Here is a 23,874-nt window from a genome sequence, read left to right as displayed (position 1 = left end):
TTAATATTCTTGGTATTTTTATGAGTGGAAGGAGGGTGTGGGGGGAGAGTGCTGGTGTGGGAGAGGGGGGGGGGTGTGATGGAGGAGGGTGGGGGAAGCAGAGGAGGGGGGTGGATGGAGGAGGGTGAGGGGTGGGAGAGGGGGGGTGTGATGGAGGAGGGTGTGGAAAGAGGGAGGGTGTAGGGGGTGAGTGCTGGTGTGGGAGAGGGGGGGTGTGATGGAGGAGGATGTGAGGGACAGAGGGAGGGTGTAGGGGGAGAGGGAGAGTGTAGAGGAGAGTGGGTGTGAGGAAGAGAGGGAGGGTAGGGGGTAGAGGGAGAGTGTAGAGGAGTTATTCATTGTTCATAATTTACTCGACCCGGGATTCAAAAGCTGTCTGTCTATCGTAGAATATTAGTTGAATGATGCTGTGTGCGCGCGTGTGTGTGTGTGTGTATTTCGGTATATATGTACCTACAGTAAACATGCGTGTGTGTGTGTGTGTGTGCGTATCTAGGAGCGCGCCACCTCCGTCTGGCAACAAGGATACAGATACTTAGAAAAACAAAATGTTGCCATCACCTTTTTTTCACGTATATACCCACAAGTCTACACCCAGCACAAACTACACCCTGAGACGTCATACTCTAACACTACTCTACGGTGGACACAACGCTGTACCTGAAGTGTTCTTCCTCGATGAATAACTTAGGAATAAAAAATGAGTTGTGTTGAGGTCTCTCGTCACTTCACCAAGTCTCTTCATCTTGATACAGTAGAAAGTAATTTGTTTTTCTCTATCCACGTTGACTATAATAACCTACGACGCTGTTTCCATAACCTATAAACAAAATAGTCTTTATAATGCGTTATTTTCACCGTTCAGTTAGAGTACATATCGAATATTATCCACACCTCAGTTACCCAAAACAAACCCATGGGGAAATTAATGTCATCATCCTTCAGAATATTACACTTTAAGACACACAAATACGACATTAATACTTATAAAAACGACATAAATAACAACACAGATAATATGGAACTTGGAAGGTCTGCTTAATCTGGATGGTTCGTCGCTACACACAGTACTATTACATAATAATTCTCTCATTTTTTGTTGTTGTTCATCTTTATATCATTTTATATAGAGAAGAGACAAATTAACAACAGATAACTCCAGGTAAAGTAAACAAACCACAAGGTTTCGGTGGCATTTGGTAAAGTATTGTTTTATTGCACTGTAAAGTACTAGTCAATAACACCACTACCACCACATGGGGCAGCAGCGTGACTTGTGCTGTTACTACCAGGCAAACACCACAGTAAAAGGAGTCATCGCTAGTCCAATGGATCCCAGACTTCATAGGTTCCAATCCTAATCAGACATAACTCAAGAGGATCCTAAAGCAATTGGACCTTTTAATCCTGTATTTTTCAGGTTGGGTTGGGTTAGGTTAGGTTAGGTTTAGTTAGGTGCTCTATCATGACTGGGGTCCATTTAACATTGTAACTCAGTATTGACATATTAACATTCTTGGCTCCGTTCTTTCCTCTATTCCAAGGATTCTCAAGGATTCATATCTCAGGTTAATTTTCCCCTTAACTGAGTACATGAGAACACCTCTACTGATGGAGGAGTCTAGGTAATTCTGATGCTATTGAGGCCTTCGTCTATAGTGGTGTAGTTCAGTGTGTTAGTCGAACCCATCCCATTTCTCAAGGAGTCATATCAGGAGTTCGAAGTCAATAAGATACTGTTTTTCGTGTGTGTGTGTGTGTGTGTGTGTGTGTGTGTGTGTGTGTGTGTGTGTGTGTGTGTGTGTGTGTCATGTTAACTTTGAACCTGAATGGTATAAATAAACAATAAACCTGTGTTAGATTTCTGGTATCAACGTCATTGTCCCAGAGGTAGTGAAGAGAGCTTTTACCCGTGCACCACCACGAGAACATACAGGTGTGGAGGGGACTCAGGTATGGACGAGTCAGGTGTGGAAACTCAGGTGTGTGTGGGGACTCTTTACCGATTACATTCTGTCTCTTGTAATCACTGGAGCTCTACATTAATTACGTTCACCTTATTTCAATATTTTTGTATTCCTTTATCTTAATTACGTTCAGTACCTTCCTTATTGATCTTCACTACTGACCTGTGAACGTTCTCATACTTGACACATACTCTCTCTCTCTCTCTCTCTCTTTGTGAACGTAATCTATGTACGTCCCCCACACGATAATCACCTAAACCTATATACAAAATCTAATCTATTTGACTTAAGACACACAGTACACAAGTTCCATTTTGACACTCATAACCACGATGAACTGTCAGTGTTTAAAGTTTCACAGGCTGGATGATGAAAGAGCGACAGCATTTTCAGCAGACAGCAGTAGCCAATTAGGAGGAAAGTTGACGGGTTGTGAGAAGAATGTCCAGCGGAGGAGGAGGAGGCGGCAGCGGCAGTGACTTCTTGTTCAGCCCCATCGTTTTGACCGTTGTGTAGAGCTGCGTGTTTCTCACCTAAAATGAGACATAAAGAATGGTAAAATTTAATAGTTTTAATCATCATCATCATCATCATCATCATCATCATCATCATCATAACCAATCATCTGTTTCCACGGAGTCAGACGCAGAGTGACGGTGAGTGACGCAGTAAGTGACGGAGAGCGTGACCTTGTGTCAGCCTCACGTCAAAACACAGGAAATATTTATGTCTTAGTTATTTCCCCAGATACATGAGACTTGTTAAGTATTCTATGACAATTATGGGTTGAGTCAGTCAATTGCTGTGTTGGGAAGGTCATTTTTAGTTGACCTTTACTTGGTGACCTTAACTGTTGACCTGTTGAACCTTAAGTATGAAAAACAATCTACACCATACATACATACATACATACATACATACATACATACATAGGTCTTGTGTGTTTATGTGAACGAGTAAGACGAAAAACAAGATGAGACGAAGGAGAGAAATAGGAAGATGAAGAGAAATATAATAATAATAAGAAGGAAATGAGGAAAAAGTAGAGGATAAGAGGAGGAGAAGAAAGAGAAAATAAAGAAGAAAAGAGGAGGTGTTACTCGAGTGATCAGCGGCGTCTCACGAGGAACAACAATACACTTGATGTGAATTTCATAAAACAAAAGACAAACAATCAGACAACAACACACGTCCCACAAAACTTAAATTGGATTTCTCGTTGGTCGACGGTCAGTGGGCTAGACCCCATACCAGACCAGATCACTCAAGACCAGACCAGACCAGACCAGACCAGACCAGACCAGACCAGACCAGACCAGACCAGACCACAACAGTAGCTATTAGGAAACAAATCTACGTTGACAGAATATTTTCCCCATATGATACCGTATATTAGTTCTATCTACTAACTAAACGTAACTTGTCTCAGTATAATAAATGATGTTAATTTTGTTTTGTTTTGCTTGTCTTAACTCATTCAGTATGATGGATCATATTACTTTTAGTTAGGGTGATGTATATTTGGCGAGCCTACGTGTTGATTCCGATCCATAAATGGTCACTGTTAAAAAATTACCATGGACACGACCACGGGACTATAAATATTACAGGCGACAAGAGGCAACGGAACGTATCCAACCGTAACCAAAACTATTCTAGGACTGTTGGGTTAGACTGATGAGGTTCATATCGCCTCACTATATATACTGACAGTCATCTTTCAGTCTTTGTTTAAATAAGATGCGGATATACAGATTAACAGAAACGGTAACTATTGCTTAACAGATACAGATAATGTACTGTATCCATTGGTTATTACATTGACTAAATTGTACAAATATAAAATAAATATCATAATGAACGTCAATATCTGTCATCATCTTAGTTTACACATTTCTTTTCTTCAATTCTATGACCGACAAAGATGAAGATTTCTCCTCAAACAACAACAGTCCTTGAACAACGACACAGTGCTCAGCCGAAGCTATACAATACCCTCTGGCCTCATCGCCAACACAGCTAAAACAAAAACTCTCCACCAGCTAACTCAACACCATGTAAAGATTACTCTCCTGGGCATCACCGTCATCGTGAGCGGAAAATCTGTTTTATCTTGGATTCTATACCACACACTAAAGCATTTCAGAAACCTTAGTATGTACTTTCCACCCGTAGTGTTTCCGACCCCTTGACCCATCTATAATTCGTCTGTTAGTTACGTTAGGGCCGACTTGTAGCGGTGTTAAGTCTCTGAACTACCTAGAATAGTTGTTGAGTAATAAACAACATGTACGGGAATTATGACAATAGGTGGTGTGAAGCCAACCTATCATGGTCATGCTTCATGTTATCACTACTGTTTTAATTGTACCTTATTTTTTCACTCGATTGTTAGACCTCTTTGTACTTTAATAATTATGTTTGAAAAGATCTAATTTTTTAGTCAGAGTTTGTAGATTTATGTCATTTATACAGTATACGTAAACTGTCTCCCTGTTGTAGATAACAATAGAGTAACACAACAACAACGCATGATTGTCGCTGATCCGCCACAACCAAAGATGATAAGGGGTGGGTGGTGTGACCTACAATATCTCAATTTGAATTAATATCAAACAAATTAAGGTTTTATATATATATATTATTAATTAATTACTTGTTGTTAATGCTGAATTCATAGATTAGTTAACTACTGCATGTACAAAAGGGTAGTGTGTCCTTAAGCTATCGATACGGACTGACTGACCTGCTTAACTTGTGTTCTATGTAATATTATGATTACAGAAGCTGAAATATACTCGAAGACTATCAAAAATCTTATTCAATTAGCCAACTAGTGTATTCGTACAAGAGGGAATAATATATAAGTATATACACCAGTGTTATATAAGACAGAGTTGGGACAAAAAGTATTTACGTTTTCATTCAATAATTTACATCATAAAGAACGGACCAGGGAGACTATGGTATATATATTAACGTCTCCTACACTATGTTACTCCCCCCTCCTCCTCCCTGAAGCGCTATTTTAGTACCCTAAATATCCACGTTTTTATTAATTAATTTGTACAGTATAATGAATAACATGTGAAGAGGAAGCTATGTTAATTATATATATGTTGTTATGACACAGATTAATTACATTTTATACATCAATTTTGTGTAGTAATGATAACCCTTATGTTGTTTGGGGGTTGAGATGTGAGGAGGGGTGAGGTGAGGTGGGGTGGAGGAGGTGGGGTGAGGTGGGGTGAGGTGAGGAGGGGTGAGGTGAGGAGGGGGTGAGGTGAGGTGGGGTGAGGTGAGGAGTGAGGTGAGGAGGGGTGAGGGGAGGTGGGGTGGTTTGAGGAGGGGTGAGGAGGTGAGGAGGGTGGGGGTGAGGTGAAGTGGAGGAGGGGGAGGAGGAGGGGTGAGGTGAGGAGGGGTGAGGGAGGGAGGGTGAGGGGTGAGAGGTGGGGGATGAGAGGAGGGGGGTGAGGTGGAGGGAGGTGGGGGTGAGGTGAGGTGAGGAGGGGTGGGGTGGAGGTGGGGGTGAAGTGAGGAGGGTGAAGGAGGTGGGGAGGTGAGGAGGGGTGAGGTGAGGAGGGGTGAGGTGAGGTGGGGTGAGGTGAGGAGGGGTGAGGTGAGGAGGAGGGAAGAGGGGTGGAGGAGGGAGGGGGTGAGGGGAGGTGGGGTGAGGTGAGAGGAGGGGAGAGGTGGGAGGGGTGAAGGAGGAGGGGTGAGGTGGAGGAGGGGTGAGGTGAGGAGGGGTGAGGTGAGGAGGGGGTGAGGTGAGGAGGTGAGGTGAGGGGTGAGGTGAGGAGGGGGTGAGGGTGAGGAGGGGTGAGGTGAGGAGGGTGAGGAGGGGTGAGGGAGGAGGGGGGAGGTGGAGGTGGGGTGAGGTGAGGTGGGTGAGGTGAGGTGGGGGTGAGGTGGAGGAGGGGAGGAGGTGAGGAGGGGTGAGGAGGGGTGAGGGGTGAGGAGGTGAGGTGAGGTGGGGGTGAGGAGGAGGTGAGGTGAGGAGGGGTGAGGTGAGGAGGGGTGAGGTGAGAGGGTGAGGTGAGGGAGGGTGAGGTGAGGAGGGGGTGAGGTGAGGAGGGGTGAGGTGGAGGAGGGGTGAGGTGAGGAGGGGTGAGGAGGGGAGGGGTGAGGTGAGGTGGGGTGGAGGTGAGGAGGGTGAGGTGGAGGAGGGGTAGAGGAGGTGAGGAGGGGTGGAGGTGGAGGAGGGGTGAGGAGGAGGGGTGGAGGTGAGGAGGGGTGAGAGGAGGTGGAGGAGAGGTGAGGTGAGGGAGGGGTGAGGTGAGAGTAGGAGGAGTGGAGGAGGTGGAGGAGGGGTGGGAGGTGAGGAGGGGTGAGGTGAGAGGGAGGGAGGAGGGGTGAGGTGAGGAGGGTGAGGTGAGGAGGGGTGAGGGGTGAGGAGGGGTGAGGGAGGAGGGGGGTGAGGGGTGAGGAGGGGTGAGGTGAGGAGGTGAGGTGAGGAGGGGTGAGGGGGTGAGGAGGGGGTGAGGTGAGGAGGTGGTGAATGAGAAGATTGAGGGAGAGAATATATTTTTTTCCTGGTGAAGTTGAGAAGCTCTAGCGCCATCATTTCGGTGACGAGATACAGTGATCGACAGGTGAATGGCCAATCAAATACACCCCAATCAACCAAATTTAACCACTTAACACTAAGGCCACAATCAACCAAATCTAATCATTAACACTATGGCCCTAATCTTAACAAAACCCAAACATTAAAGGACCTATCAGAGCTGAGGACCCACTTCACCTGTAAAACACACTTACTACTTCCACAACATGGAGAGTAAGATTAGCAGGTTCCGCTAGATGAGGTTCACAGGTATACGTCCCAGCATCCTCCCAGGTAACGTTGGTGATGACGAGGGAGCTGCCCAGGTGGTGATGAAGGACTCTGAGTGGCCGTCGTGGGGAATAGTTAATCATAGTGTGATTGTGGAACCAGAAGACGTAAGCAGGGGGTTCCGTGGCGTACTCTACCGTACACCGGAGCCCACACGCCCCTTGTGTACGTGCACCTCGGCTCCTCCTCCCAAGACGGCCCGTGCCTCTGTAAACACAACCAGGGTTAGTGAACGGCATTAATCTTGTTAGCTGTGACTTACTGCTTATTAATATCTATAAGCAACGACTCTGTACTCCTATTCAATAATATTCATCTTGTTCTTTAACTATCATAGCTTTGTTAACTGTGATTGCTGCTTGTTAACTACCATAACTTGTGACCTGAGACAACAAAGAAAGGTTTTGGGTGTATAAGCGACCACTAATATATAAATAAAATATACATTGTTATTATTTTTCTTCGGTTTTTCCTCACACTTTGCTTCTTCCTTTCATTCTTATTTTTCTTTTCGTGCTTTTACATCTCAACTTTCTCTATCTTCCTCTTCCCCTCTCTTTTCCCCTTGATCTTCTTCTATCCATGCCTTTCATTCACCTTTCTTTCTTAGTCTCTCTGTTCTTATGTTTTTCCATTCCTTTGTCTCCTCTCTACCTTCGTACCCTCCCTCAGTTACCATGTCTTTCTTTCCGTCTCTTCCCTACTCTCCCCCCCTCCTCTTTCATTCTTTTACCCAACTTACGTTCCTCCATTCCTTCATCTCTTCTCTTTCCTTTCCTTTTCCCATATTATCCACCTTCAGTTCTTCCTCTCCACTCCTGTTATTAATCTAGACTCGACCCTCTGATTCGTGTGCACATAGTAAGGTGGAAACGTTTCGTGCTATACTTTAAGGGGTGTCAAGGCGAGGTAGTGTGAGTGGCTCTTTTCTGGTTGAGTGGTGAATGATGTGAGTCGTTTAGTCTGCTCGCGTTCCTAAGTTGAGGCGGGTACTGGGGGGTGGGGGTCTCTCTCTCTCTCTCTCTCTCTCTCTCTCTCTCCTTCCTCTCCCACACTTCTCACCTCCCTCCCTGCCACCTTTCTCCTTTTCCCTTCTTCCTCCCATTCTTCCTTCCCTTCCCTCCCTGCCATCCTTCTCCCTTTCCCTTCCCTCCTTCTCTCACTCACCTACAACCTTGAGAGTGAAGAAGAGTGCAGTGGGAGGGTGTGTGGTGAGCTGACACTCATACAGGCCAGCGTCAGCCTTCCGGACGGCCCTCACAGAGAACTCCCACAGCTGACCAGAGGAAAGGACAACATTATCATAACACTGTCTTGTTATCCAGGTAGGCTGCATATATCATTGAGGTGTTTAATTAACAGGTAAAATAAACTAGGGTATCTAATCTTCATATGAGCTAACCCCCGAAAAACTAGAAAAAAACAAATAAAACAGAAAAACAACAAAAACTCATGATTTTTAATGCAAATTTGAATTCCAAAATTGACATTCATTTTACTGTGCATCTTTTCAACAAAGTATTATGTTAGGTTAAAGTCTTATTGAGCTTCAACTTAATCCTAATATAATATAATCATTTATACTTTAAGCTCCCTGGGATGGGTCAGGACTGGCCGCCGCCATCTGGCGCAGCTGGCGCAGCCAACTGGCCGGGAACTCGCGCCGACCGCCATATGAACTTTGTTGACAACAACCTAACCTACCTAACCTAACCTAACCAACCTAACTAACTGGGTTGCAGATGGCGGCCCAGTTGTCCCATTCCCCCTGGGATACTGTTTTGATAGCCAGAGGACCAGAGTCATCAGTAACACAGAGCTGAAGTATTATCTGTAGATCTATTAGGCTCTTAATAGGCTCTAGCTCTTACAGGCTCTTACCTACTCTTAACATAACCACCAGAATCTACACCCATTAGGCCTGGAAAGTATTAGACCAAGATTGAGTGAGGGGTGGAGGATGAGGGTGAGGATAGGGGTAGGGGTGAGGGGAGGGGTGAGGGTGGGGGTGGGAGGGTGAGGTGGGGGTGGGGGTGAGGGTGGAGGATGAGGGGTGAGGATAGGGGTGAGGGTGAGGGTAGGGGTGGGGGTGGGGGGTGAGGGTGAGGTGGGGGGTGGGGGGTGAGGGGTGAGGATGGGGGGTGAGGGGTGGAGGATAGGGGGTGGGAGGAGGGTGGAGGGGTGGGGGGGGGGTGGGGGTGAGGGTGAGGAGGGGTGGAGGGTGAGGATGAGGGTGAGGGTGAGGATAGGGGTGAGGGTGAGGATGGGGGTGAGGTGGGGGGTGAGGGGTGAGGATGGGGGTGAGGGTGAGATGAGGGTGAGGGGTGAGGATAGGAGGGTGAGGATGGGGGTGAGGGTGGAGGATGGGGGTGAGGGTGGGGATGCTATAAGGGTGTCAGGTATGACTTAGGTATCGTGAAAGTGTGGCATTATATACATCAGCTTGAGGTAGTGGGGAGGTCATTCGAAGTCAGGAGGCCACGAAGAATAAGAATAAGAGTCATGGGAGGTCAGAGGAGGCTAAGGGGATGGGGTACTGAAATCAGAAGGTCATGGAAGATCGATTGTTGAAGTCATGCACTCACAAGTCACAAACAAGTCAGCCAAGATGTGAAGGAATTGAAGCTGAGAGAGAGAGAGAGAGAGAGAGAGAGAGTAGAAGTAGGAATAATGGCGTACCTTGTCGTGTCTCAGGTGAGCAACGGAGTACCTGGCGTCTGAGGAATACACCTGTGTCCCCACCGCCAGTAATTGATCCTCGTCTCGCTTCATCCATGTCACCTGTCGGAGGTAAACACGAGAACGATGACTTCAGGACCACTCACACACACACACACACACACACACACACACACATGCACACATAACAAACAGTGGGAAAGTTTAGCACTCAAGAGCACAATAGCGTGTGGGCGTGACAGTACTACACGGGCCACCTACAACGTGAACCGGAAAATTGAACATAAACATTGTGTAGCTCTTGCATACATTATCCCTCCTCCTACCACTACCACTAGTACTGTTACCACTACTACCACCACTACTACCACCACTACTACCACCACCACTACCACTGTTACCACTACTACCACCACTACCACCAATCACTACCAACAATACCACTGTTACCACTACTACCACCACCACCACTACACCACCACCATACACCGTCACCAATTACCACCAATCAATCAATCATTACCACCATCAATACCACCACCACTCACCACCACCACCACCCTCACCACCAATTAACAAATCGCCACCACTCACCACCACCACTATACCACCACCCGCAATTGTCACCACTATCACCACACACCACCGCTACCACCACTAATACACCAATAATAGTACTGTTACCATACTACCACCACTACCAACAATTAATTACCACCACCAATTATTACACACCACCACTACCACCAGTACTGTTACCAATTACTACCACCACCACCACCACCACCACTAATATTACCACCAGTAATTGTCAATTACCACCCACCACTACCACCACCACTACTACCACTACACTGCCACTAGTACTGTTACCACACTACCAATCATACCATAACTGTTACCACTACTACCACCACCACTGCTACCACTACTACCATTCACTACCACCACCAACACACCACCACTACCACTACCACTAGTACTGTCACTAATTATTACCACCACTACCACTAGTACTGTTACCACTACTACCACCACCACCACTACCACTAGTACTGTTACCACTACTACCACCACTACTACTACCACCACCACCACTAATTAGTACTGTTACCACTACTACCACCACTACCACCACCACTGCCATCACTACTACCACCACTACTACCACTAGTAATGCTACCACTTACCACCACCACTATCCACTATTAGTACTGTTACCACTACTACCACCACTACCACCAATTAATTGCTATCACTAATTAATTAACTACCACTAGTACTGTTACCACTACTACCAATTATTACTAACACCACTAGCACTGTTACCACTACTACCACCATTACCACCACCATCACACCATTACCACCACCACCAACCACTACCACTAGCACTGTTACCACTACTGCCACCACTACTACCACTAGCACTTGCTACCACTTACCACCACCACCACCACCACCACTACCACCACTCACTACCATCAAATTAATTACCATTAGCACTGTTACCACTTACCACCACCACCAACCATTACTACCACCACCACCAACCACTCACCACCACTAGCATTGTTCACCACTACCACCACCACCACTAGTACTGTTACCACCACTACCACCACACCACTACCACCACTACCACCACCACCAATTAGCACTGTTACCACTACTACCACCACTACATCACATCTGTTAATACTACCACCACTACCACCACCACTGCTACCACTATAACACCACTACCACTACCACCACCACACTACCACGAGTACTGTTACCACTACTACCACCACCACTAGCACTGTACTATATTACCACCACTAGTACCAGCCACTACTACCACCACCACACCACCACCACCACCACCACCACTACAACTACCACCACTGTAGAACTATGTCCACTACACTCTTGTATATTTCATGTAGTGTAATATCAGCCAAAGGTATTACAGACACTAGTACATGTTACAGTAATTACAGAAAGACATACAGTACATAATTAACACTCATTACGTGATAACAACAAGAAAGAATAACAACATAGTGATAAAAACAATAACAAGACGTCATAACAATAATAATAACAAAACACAACGTCATAATAATAATATGACGTCAAAACAACATGACGTCACAACACCATGACGTCAGAACAACATCATGACGTCATAACTACACCAAACCACTCACCATCTCGTCACCAAGGAACACTGTGTAGCACTTAATGGTCGCAGTGCCGCCAACCTGTGCCACCACCACCGTATTGTTCTGCAGCTCCGGTAAGAGTCGCCCAATGTTGGTAGCCCTGTTACTGTGCTTCCGATGGGTCACTGCTCCATCATGGCGCCAACCACTCACACCTGTAAGATGGAGAGGACACATCTGTTAATGACTTTAGGATAAAAAAAATATTGGTTTTCCTTTTGTTTACGTTGGTTCATAGACGAGAGAGAGAGAGAGAGAGAGAGAGAAGAAGAAAGATGAAGAAAGTTGAACACTCACACTTGCTGCAAACTTCTCCTCAAAACCATTTCAAGTTCACGGAAAACTTTGGAAATTGAAAACACGAAGGCATGAATGACTGATTCACTGGCCAGACGAACAACCTGTGCCAATTTCCTCATGGCAAAAATAGGTTACACTTAGCAAGAACAGAAACAAGACATCCAAATAGGATTACTGAGCAACAACAACAAAACTACAATAATAATAACAACAATAACAAAGACCCTCTCTTATCATGGGATCTTACCAGTAATATTTTCCCGTAAGATAATCTAAAAAAAAAAGTCGTCTCATTGGAGTTTTGGAGCCATTTTGAACTGCCGTCGGGGTGTTACTGGTAAATTGAGGTAGTTTATTTACATATGTGGGGGAGAGAGAGAGAGAGAGAGAGAATAAACAAGGAATTACTGTACCATAAAGAAAAATTTCCAACCCGAACAAAGTCAACAACGCCCCGTCTCGACCCAGCCCAAGTCAAGCAGCTTATCACCAGCCCAGACGAACGTACGCTCGTCTTTTCCTTCTGCTTATCATGGCGTGTGTGAAATACAACAACAGGGGGAAAATCATCACCTCAACCAAGGAATTTGTTATGAATATATATATTATGTGTGACTTACTTAGGTTATAACACACACACACACACACACACACACACACACACACACACAGTCACACACACACACACACACACACATACACAGACAGACAGACACACACACACACACACACACAGTTAATAACTCAAGAACGTCAAACATATCAGTTAGAGGACGGCATATTAGAATCAGAAAACAAAGGCAAAAATAAAAAATCTTGATCACTTTGTTGTTATAAAGTCCTTAGTATGATCAATGTTTATATCAATGATTTCTAAATTGTTTCGTGTTTTGTATTCGTCATTCGTACAGGTGAGGGGAGGAGGGGAGGGGAGGGGTAGGGAGGTGAGGGGGTGAAGGGAGGATAAATCCACTTACTTTAGCCCAGACCTAGGAGGGAGTGAAGGGGGGTGAGGAGGAGAAAGGGAGAGATGAGGTAGGGAAGGAAGGTGAGGGAATTGATGATGGAGGGGGGGAGGAGGAGGGAATTATATTATTAGGAGGAGGAAAATTTGGAGGAAAGGAAGCAAGGAAGGAATAAGGGAAGGAGGAAGAAGGAGTGAGGAAGGGATGGAAGAAGGGGTGAAGGAGAAAGACAAAGCGGCAGGGAGAAGGAAGGAAATTAGATAATAAAAGAACGAGTGAAGGAAATGAGGGAGGGAGAGAAAGTAGGAGGTAACAAAGAATGGGGGAGTAATGAGGAGGGAATAGGAAGAAGGGAAGAAGGAGGAGGAGAGATGAAGGAAATAAAGAAGGAAATAAAGGAGGAAAATTACGTAGAACGAGGCAAAGAGGAGGAGGAGAAAGAGAGAGAGAGAGAGAGCGAGAGGGAAGAGAAAGAGAGAGAGAGAGAGAGAGAGAGAGAGAGAGAGAGAGAGAGAGAGACTGCTTCACACACGCCAATGCATCATATTTATCGATAACGTGAAGGTGGCATTATATAAGGTACTGCAGGTCCCTTATCATACATATAGTCATACTCCATCATACTTCACTATCTTCACCCTATCATTTACGTTGCTAAGTACATGTGCAATTATATTCATTCATCATCATATCTATCTATTTCTTCTTCATTAACACAAGGTCAACGTCTGAGAATAATGTAAGACCTCGTGTGTGTGTGTGTGTGTGTGTGTGTGTGTGTGTGTGTGTGTTTGTTGTTATTCCGTCTCTTAATTTACTTAAATATCCAGGTTCTAGGCGTAACCAAACAAAAAAGTGAAGTAAATTAAAAGAGAATAAAAATAAATAAAGTAAACCTTAGAATTTAATTAATTAAATATTAACACAATAAAAGAGCCTCGTAGGCTGTCACAACAAATTGATTCACCATCGAAACTTTAAGACACAAATGATACTAAACATCGAAACATCAAAAGAATAAAATAAAGCATTGGATTACGTTAACAACTACAAATACTGATGGACATAAATAGAGACATAAATAGGTACTCACATAGATATACCACATTGGTGGCGACAGGAACAACACAAATAAATTAAGTATAAGTAACAGGTGACGAGTGTCACTCAAAGGATGTGAACTGTATGGACAAGAGGACTGAACTGACTCAAGTCAGTTGGTGGGTCCTATATATAAGGTCGGCTCCGCCACGCGACCCGCCGGTGGGTCGTTTAACGATGCAGATGATCGTTAGAGAACAAAGAATGCTGGTTACAATACAAAATAAAGAAATATGATGGGCTTGAACAAATAATGACAGTTAAAACCGTAACAGCACGGGGTAAGGTGACTAGAATATATAATAGTAAATTTAACACATCATTACAGGAATAATATGGAACATGTTATATATAAAAAAAATATATAAAAAATACGACACGGTCGTAACAGTGTGTGTGTGTGTGTGTGTGTGTGTGTGTGTGTGTGTGTGTGTGTGTGTGTGTGTGTGTGTGTGTGTGTGTGTGTGTGTGTGTTTACCGACGGGCGACTTCCTTAATGTGTATTGTTATTGTTTTTTTTTAGTTTTTTTAAGTAGACATCAAAGTCGATTGACTGTGTTACAATACCAACGAGGCAGTAGAAGGGACATAGTTTCTTTCAAGATAGAGAGACCCAACTGTGTAGCGTGTTAAACTTTGCTACTGAGTTTGGATGGGATTACGACATGGAGGAGAGAGAGAGAGAGAGAGAGAGAGAGACTAAATCTAAAACTAACCGTGAACATCAGAGCTTAATTCCCAAAGTGCACATGAAGTGAAAATGTTCTGAGAAACATCATCTATCACAGTTATGGGTCAACATCAGTCCCTACCGATGGTCTGGTATGTAAATAAAACCCCATCTACACTTCTCCCTGCTCCACCCTTTACTCTATACACACTACATCGCCGTTCCTATCACATGTAAAAGGAATTATCTATCGTTCCAATATCGAGTTTGAGGCAAAATTCTAACAGGGAATGTATTTTTGTTGGTAGTGACTCTGTTGTAATATGGGATTCGGGTTTTTTTTTCTATAATGCCTTTGGAAATAAGTAACTGTAGATTATTTCCGTGTTATGATGAAGTTTTTAGGAGGAAATTATAGAGATATGTGTAGTTCTTGCTCACCATTTCTGTGGGGTTAAGAAGTTATAACAAGAGTCTGAAATGAATGTAAAGTTTTGAACCCAAACTTTGTGAGTAATAATATACCAAAGTTTCAAGAAAAGATAAAATTAATAATGAAGTCTTTGAACCTTAAGTATCTGATTCAATTATTTATCTAACCTAAACAGTAACTTTCCCCTTCGCCCCCTGAAAAAAAATATATATACCTTTGAAAGTATACACAGATATAATTTGGCCTTTGTGAGATAAACCTTTCCAAAACTCACGAATAAAAAGAAAATAACAGAAAGAAAAATATATTTGACCATTAAAACTATAAAAACAATAATAAAAATGAAGTAAAAAAAAACAAAAACCAAACACAACACGACCATTATCTTCACCAACTCCCACCCTTATCCTCACCTCCCACACCACCCTCCCACACCTCCCTCACTACCCTCCCACACCCCTCATCATTGCACTTCCCACCACCTTTATCCTTACCTCCCCACCCACCCCCCCTCTCACCCCTTACCATTGCATAGTTACAGGGATATGCGCGGACGAAACATTTACAGCATGGTATAGTATCAGAGACCCATGCATATGCAACAGAGGGCAGCACCAACCTCACGTCTGGGGTACATACGACGTCATGGTTAGGTTAGGTTAGGTTAGGTTAGGGAAAGTTAGGTTGGTTAAGTTGAATTCAATTAAGGTTAGGTTAAAGACCGACTTAAGTTAAGGTCATGTTAGGTTAGGTCAGGTTAGACAGAATTAAGTTAAAGTCATGTTAGGTTAGGTCAGGTTAGACAGAATTAAGTTATGGTCAGTTCAGGTCTGGTCTGGTCAGGTCAGGCATTGTCAGGGAGGGAAGGTGTTGACCTCACGTCCTTACACTAAGAACCATTAAAACTTTAAGAGTAAACTAAAACCGGAGAGTCTCTTGACCCTTGGGTGGGTGAAGACCAACCCATGAATACTGATGACCTCTCTCTCTCTCTCTCTCTCTCTCTCTCTCTCACGCTTAACCTCCCTTCACACACACACACACACACACACACACACACACACACACACTAATTAACGTGGCAACTGATGTAAAACTCCTCTGATTCTTTAGTGAGCAAAAGTCAACTATGTGTTACAAACTTTAATATATTTAGAAAGTTGAAGAAGGAATTTTCTTTACCTCTGTGACCTCTATGAACTCTGTGACCTCTACGACCCTGTGACCTCTATGACCCTATGACTTCTGTGACCCTATGACCTCTGTGACCTCGACGACTTTTTAACCTTATGACCTGTACTATCCCAAACTTGAGGCACTGGGGGGTATTTTTCTGTTGATTGGTCTAGTTTGATATTTACCTGAGGTGTGTGTTGGGTCCCTTAGATGATCAGGTATAATGGTGCGCTCTCCTTTTCACCTCTTTTCCTCCCTCTTCTACCTTTTTTCTCCTCCACTGTTTCTTTCCCTTTCTCCCTTTTTCTCTATTCTCTTACCATCCATCCCTCCCCTCCCACTGCTCTCTCCTCTAACCCTTTCCTCCTGTTTCATCCTCCAGTTTTCTCTATTCTCTCCCCGTCTTGCCTCTCCCTCTCCCTGGGCCCTGTTTGGACAATGCACCCAGCCTGATAAATCATAAACACCCTGATATAATAGAATCGCTTTTTCTTGAACACGGGAAGGCTTTTCTGGCCAGAGGCTTAACACCAAGTTTCCTACACTTTAATATGACGCCGGAAGACTTACACTGAATAGGAAACATTGTGCGTGCGTGTGTGTGCGAGTGCGTGCGTGTTAAGGGGTGAGGTGGGGGTTGGGGTGTGTGGGGGGTGAGGGGGTGGAGGAGTGTGGGTTGGGGTGTGTGTGGGAAGCTGTGTGTATGTGTTTGTTTTGGGGATGAGAGGTGTGTGTGTGTGTGTGTTGTGTGTGTGTGTGTGTGTGTGTGTGTGTGTGTGTGTGTGTGTGTGTGTGTGTGTGACTCTTACATATACTTTCAAAGTATTTTTTTAATCACACTTAGCACTTTCATTATTGTTTTTTATCTCGGCTTTCACAAACCAGCAAATATTAAAATGAACTAATCCCTGCACATTACACTTGGGGGTATCAGAATAATCTCATTGACCTCACATGGCCTGCTTTGTTCCCTGACTTATGGTATTAGCTTTATCATTATTGTGAGTTGACCTGACCTGACTTATGCTGACGTATTAAATTCATGATTGTTCTGAGATAACCTGACCTGACTCGCTCCCTGTGTTATTAAATTCATGATTGTTCTGAGATAACCTGACCTGACTCTGCTCTCTGTGTTATTAAATCTATGATTGTTCTGAGATAACCTGACCTGACTCGCTCTCTGTGTTATTAAATTCATGATTGTTCTGAGATAACCTGACCTGACTCTCTGTGTTATTAAATTCATGATTGTTCTGAGATAACCTGACCTGACTCGCTCTCTGTTATTAAATTCATATTGTTCTGAGATAACCGACCTGACGTCGTGTTATTAAATCATGATTGTTCTGAGATAACCGACCTGACTCTGCTCTGTTATTAAATATGATTGTTCTGAGATAACCTGACCTGACTCGCTCTGTTATTAAATTCATGATTGTCTGAGATATGACCTGACTTTGTTATTAAATCATTATTGTCTTGAGATAACCTGACATAAAGTGACTCTTCCAGACTCCCCATCCAGTCATCGTTTGTTTTGGGGGACCTGGTCGCCTCTCTCCAACCTGGGATATAACCTGACATTTTCAGCCAAATTGGCCTTTTGCATATTGACATCTATTTGTCTTAACCTTTTCATTCCTAGTTTGATATTTGTGTAAATATTCTGAGGGTTTTTGAAGACGGGAAGGATCAGATCGTATGTGTGTGTGTGTGTGTGTGGGGAGGGTGGGGGGTGGGGGGCTGTTTTATATTCCTGGTTTTCGTTATTTGCACAGCGCTCCCCCGGTGTTCCTGTGTCCGCCCACTACCACCACCACCACCGCTGCTGCTACCACTACCGTAGTAACAGTGCAGAAACCACGAAATTGTAACTCTTTTCGCCTTTTGGTAAACGTGAAATAAAACTAAACCTTTTCTTTTCTGACACGTGAAATAAAGCACTTTTTTTGCTTTTTTTTCATTAGACGTGTAATATGATTTTCTACTTTCTGTACAACAAGTCAAATAAAACTCATAGTTAAGTTCATTTTCTTGTTCTATTATTCACTTTCCCTGGTGTTGTTGAGGAGTCAGTTTCCAGTTGTGGAATTGGTGCGCGCTTTTTTCTTTTGAATTTACAAGTACCTCCATTGTAGAAAGATTCCCAGCCGGGGAGTAAAACGGAACTATAATATACTTATTATTTTATTTACATGTTAAATCTTTATTAAACACGATTTATCATCCGTATTATTTTTTCAGTGCCGTAACGTCAATTAGAGAAAATGAAATTGTTGGTAGGGATAACTTAAGTAAATCTTATTGTTTTTGTGATGATTTACAAAGAATTATCAACATGTCATATCCGGGAGGTTTATCTACAAGGCTCAGCTAAAGGACAGAATCATACGTTACAATTCTGACGTCTATGTAGATTTTTTAGACATTAACTTAAGGCTACAGTGTGATTATTATTATTATTTTCATCATTGAGGTCATGTGTGTGTGTGTGTGTGTGTGTGTGTGTGTGTGTGTGTGTGTGTGTGTGTTTTTGGACAGTGAGGTATAGATATATAATGTGGGTGTATTTCTCTGGCTCTCTCTCTCTCTCTCTCTTTCTCTCTCTCTCTCTCTCTCGAAGGTTGGTTGCGTAGTGATGGTGGAGATTATACAAAGTGCAAAAGTGCCGGAAATCTCTCTCTCTCTCTCTCTCTCTCTTCTCTCAGGATGTAAAGAAAACAACGAGAAAGGCAGACGGACAGAAAGGACAGGAAGAGTGTATGTACGTGATGGAACGAAATCCACAAGACAGGTATAAACAGACAGACAGACAGACAGGTAAAAAGGCTTGAGGGGTTGTGTACATAGTGACCTCGGTACTGTGTGTGTGTGTGTGTGTGTGTGTGTGTGTGTGTGTGTGTGTGTGTGTGGGTGTGTGTGTGTGTGTGTGTGTGTGTGTGTGTGTGTGTGTGTGTGTGTGGTACAGGAGATTGATTATGAAGATAAACAAAGTACACCCGGAAAATCCTTTGGCCCTATAACCCGGAATAGGGTAGAGTTGGACGCCTATTGACGATGGAGAGGAAAAAGAGAGGGAGGGAGGGAGGGAGGGAAGGGGGTGAAATACCATTAATATGTTGAATATGATGAGATGAAATATGATAAAGAAGAAGAGGAAGGGAGAGAAGAGAGGATATGAAGAAGAGGGGAGGAGATGAGGATAAGGAAGAAGAGGGGGAGGAGATGAGGATATGAAGAAGAGGGGGAGGAGATGAGGATAAGGAAGAAGAGGAGGAGATGAGGATAAGGAAGAAGAGGAGGAGGATGAGGATAAAGAAGAGGGGAGGAGATGAGGATAAGGAAGAAGAGGGGGAGGAGATTAGGATAAGGAAGAAGAGGGGAGGAGATGAGGATACAGCAAGAGGGAGGAGAAGAGGATAAGGAAGAAGAGGGGGAGGAGAAGAGGATATGAAGAAGAGGGGAGTGAGATGAGGATAAGGAAGAAGAGGGGGAGGAGATGAGGATATGAAGAAGAGGGGAGGAGAAGAGGATATGAAGAAGAGGGGAGGAGATGAGGATAAGGAAGAAGAGGGGAGGAGATGAGGATATGAAGAAGAGGGGGGGAGGAGATGAGGATATGAAGAAGAGGGGGAGGAGATTAGATATGAAGAAGAGGGGAGATGAGGATAAGGAAGAAGAGGGGAGAGATGAGGATATGAAGAAGAGGGGGAGAGGAGAAGAGGATATGAAGAAGAGGGGAGGAGATGAGGATATGAAGAAGAGGGGGAGGAGATGAGGATATGAAGAAGAGGGGGGAGGAGATGAGGATATGAAGAAGAGGGAGGAGATGAGATAAGGAAGAAGAGGTGAGGAGATTGAGGATAAGAAGAGGAGGAGATGAGGATATGAAGAAGAGGGGAGGAGAAGAGATAAGGAAGAAGAGGGGGGAGGAGATGAGGATATGAAGAAGAGGGGAGGAGAAGAGACATGAAGAAGAGGGGGGAGGAGATGAGGATATGAAGAAGAGGGGGGAGGATGAGGATATGAAGAAGAGGGGAGAGATGAGGAGGCGAAGAAGAGGGGGGAGGAGATGGGAGGAGAATGAAGAAGAGGGGGAGGAGATAGGATATGAAGAAGAGGGGAGGAGATGAGGATATGAAGAAGAGGGGGAGGAGATGAGGATATGAAGAAGAGGGGAGGAGATGAGGATATGAAGAAGAGGGGGAGGAGATGAGGATATGAAGAAGAGGGGGAGGAGATGAGGATAAGGAAGAAGAGGGGGAGGAGATGAGGATATGAAGAAGAGGGGGAGGAGATGAGGATATGAAGAAGAGGGGGGAGGAGATGAGGATATGAAGAAGAGGGGGAGGAGATGAGGATATGAAGAAGAGGGGGGGAGGAGATGAGATAGTGAAGAAGAGGGGAGGAGATGAGGATATGAAGAAGAGGGGGAGGAGATGAGGATATGAAGAAGAGGGGGAGGAGATGAGGATATGAAGAAGAGGGGGGAGGAGAAGAGGATATGAAGAGAGGGGGAGGAGAGAGGATATGAAGAAGAGGGGGGGGAGAGGATTAGAAAGGAAGAAGAGGGGAGGAGATGAGGATAGGAAGAAGGGGGAGGAGAAGAGGATATGAAGAAGAGGGGGGAGGAGAAGAGGATAGTGAAGAGAGGGGGAGGAGAAGAGGATATGAAGAAGAGGGGGGGGAGAGGATTAGACAAGGAAGAAGAGGGGAGGAGAAGAGGATAGGAAGAAGGGGGAGGAGAAGAGGAGGCGAGGAAGAGGGGGAGGAGATTAGGGATATGAAGAAGAGGGGGGGGAGGAGAAGAGGATATGAAGAAGAGGGGGGAGGAGAAGAGGATATGAAGGAGGGGAGGAGATTAGGCATGGACAAAGAAGAGGGGGAGGAGAAGAGGATATGAAGAAGAGGGGGGGAGGAGAAGAGGATAAGTGAAGCAAGAGGAGATGAGGAGGAAGAAGAGGGGGAGGAGATGAGGATAAGGAAGAAGAGGGGGAGCAGGATGAGGGGATAAGGAAGAAGAGGGGGGAGGAGATGAGTGATATGAAGAAGAGGGGAGGAGATGAGGATAGTGAAGAAGAGGGGGAGGAGATTAGATATGAAGAAGAGGGGAGGAGATGAGGATAAGAAGAGAGGGAGGAGATGGGAAGAGGAGGCGAAGAAGAGGGGGAGGAGAGGAGATGAGGATAAGGAAGAAGAGGGGGAGGAGAAGAGGATGAAGAAGAGGGGGAGGAGATGAGGATAAGGAAGAAGAGGGGGGAGGGGAGATGAGGATATGAAGAAGAGGGGGAGGAGATGAGGATATGAAGAAGAGGGGGGAGAGATGAGGATGATGAAGAAGAGGGGAGGAGATGAGGAGATGGAGGAAGAAGAGGGGAGGAGATGAGGATATGAAGAAGAGGGGGAGGAGATGAGGGGATATGAAGAAGAGGGGGGAGGAGTATGAGGATATAAAGGAGGGGGGAGGAGACAGGATATAGAAGAAGAGGGAGAGATGAGGATAAGGAAGAAGAGGGGGGGAGAAGAGGAATAAGAACATTAAGAAGAGGGAGAAGAAAATATAAGAATGTATGTATGTATGTATGTACAGTATGTGTGTATTTGTGTGTATGTACAGTATGTATTAAGACAGATCTGTAGGTCCCACACAAAGGTCCCAGCCAAAGGTCCCACATAAAGGTCCCACACCCAGGTCCCACACAAAGATCCCATACAACATTATTTAACATTTTCAATATCAACGCCCCAATAATTTTAATACTCGTTTGGAATTCTATCACATTTTATTATTATTTGTTATTATTATTATTGTTGTTATCGTTATTATTGTTCTTGTTATTATTCAAGGAGAAACGTAAGAGCAAACGCAACAACACAGATGTATTTAAGAATTGTGAACAAGAGCAGTGGCCGAGTGTACACAGCGGCAACTCGTGTCTCAAGGGGCACGACCTGTCCACCAAGCTCTGAAAATATAGGTGACTTAAAGCGCACCGCCTCCATGTCGATATCTCCTGCCGCAGAACGAGTGACTTAAAGTGTTCTATTCCTGACGAAGGTGTTACTGTGTGATAGGGTACTGGTGATAGTGACATGACATTGGTGATAGTGAAGAGACTATGGTGGTGGTAGCAGGACACTCACCCACGTGTAGAAAGACAGCAACAGCTACCATGAAGACGCCACGACCCATTTTCTTTACACTATCAGCTTCTCAAATTCTTCGTTTTCTTTGTAAATAAGGTGAGGCTTTAAGGGGGAAACTTTAGACGTCAGATTCTGAATTTGGGCGAGAAATTTCAAGCCTCGTTTCCAATTTTGCAGAAAACTTCCGCAGAGTTCACTAATTTTTCCTGGCTCTTTCCCAACACAGGATTTTGAGTTTTTCGTATTTTTTTATATTTTTTAAGTTGTTTTTGTTCTAAATCGTCTTTATAAAGTTCGATCAAGTTTCTACATTGTCAGGAGTCTACGTTATATCCATCTTGACGGAGGGAGTTGGTCTCGTCCACAAGTGAGTTCCGGGGATTATTTTTATAAGAGTTTGGGAAGTCGGGAGATAATCTTGGCTAAACCTCCTGTGTAACGTTGACAGCTTAAGCCAACCAAAAGTTCTCTTTCACTAAAAACACAAAATTATATACACTTCTCTTATGTCCTTACGCTGAGTTATTTATTTCCTTCAATATATAACTCCTTGGTAAATGTATTTAATAGTATTCAAGTTTGGAGAGTATTGGTTGGACGAGTGGTAAGTGGTCGGGGGCAGGTGAAGTTATATACGATATGGCGGAGCGGACATCCTCACTCTATGATGTCCCGCGTGATACTGACTCTTACCGCCACCTCCTACCAGGCTTCAGCGGGGTTGCCACTCTGACATTTAACCCATTCTCGCTATTTTAGTAAACAAGGTTGCCATCTTAGCATACATGTAAGAGATTTTCGGATTCGAGTTTGACATATTATAATTTTTAGTATACAAAGTTTCATTTTAAATAGAATAAATCATTCTCATTTAGATGAAGAAAAATCATCTTTTTTTTTTCAGGATCTATTTAGTAACTCAGTAAACCACTTTCCAAACTGACTGACGGACTGACTGACTGACTGAGATAACTTTTTCACGCCAACTTCCCTTGACTATGATCTCTTCCTTAAGTTTTCTGTCCAATTACCTGGGGAATCTCCACTCTAGCTTATCTCACCTAAAGATTAACCAAACCTAACCTAACCTAACTTAACCTAACCTAACCTAACGTTAACCTAACCTAACCTCATCCCTCCCAAGTAGTATTAGGGTGGTTAATCTTCAGGTGAACCTAAGTGAGTTGGTAATTCGTCAGTGATTCCTGTTTTTCGTTTTATGACCGATTTACAGAAAACGGTAAACAGAGCATAACAACAATATATGTATACATTACGATACATTAAGCATAGATTATAATACATATACATAATGCAGCTAATAGAGTAACCCATATTTAAAGAAAGACAAACAACAGAAGAATATAAGAATGCGAAAATGAA

General features: G+C 44.0%; 1 protein-coding gene across 1 annotated transcript; it reads right to left on the bottom strand.

Annotated features, from left to right (window-relative positions):
* Positions 1-1,764: 1,764 nt before the first annotated feature.
* On the bottom strand, positions 1,765-23,159 carry LOC121858597. Its single transcript, XM_042355100.1, is given in 7 exon segments — positions 1,765-2,502; positions 6,736-6,964; positions 6,967-7,014; positions 7,975-8,083; positions 9,487-9,588; positions 11,682-11,851; positions 22,489-23,159. Coding segments are annotated over 7 exon segments (921 nt in total). The 5' UTR covers positions 22,538-23,159; the 3' UTR covers positions 1,765-2,288.
* Between the last annotated feature and the right edge of the window lie 715 nt (positions 23,160-23,874).

Source organism: Homarus americanus, unplaced genomic scaffold (genome assembly GCF_018991925.1).
Source record: "Homarus americanus isolate GMGI-L3 unplaced genomic scaffold, GMGI_Hamer_2.0 scaffold74, whole genome shotgun sequence".
NCBI classification, from domain to species: domain Eukaryota; kingdom Metazoa; phylum Arthropoda; class Malacostraca; order Decapoda; family Nephropidae; genus Homarus; species Homarus americanus.
This window is presented reverse-complemented; position numbering and strand designations above follow the sequence as displayed.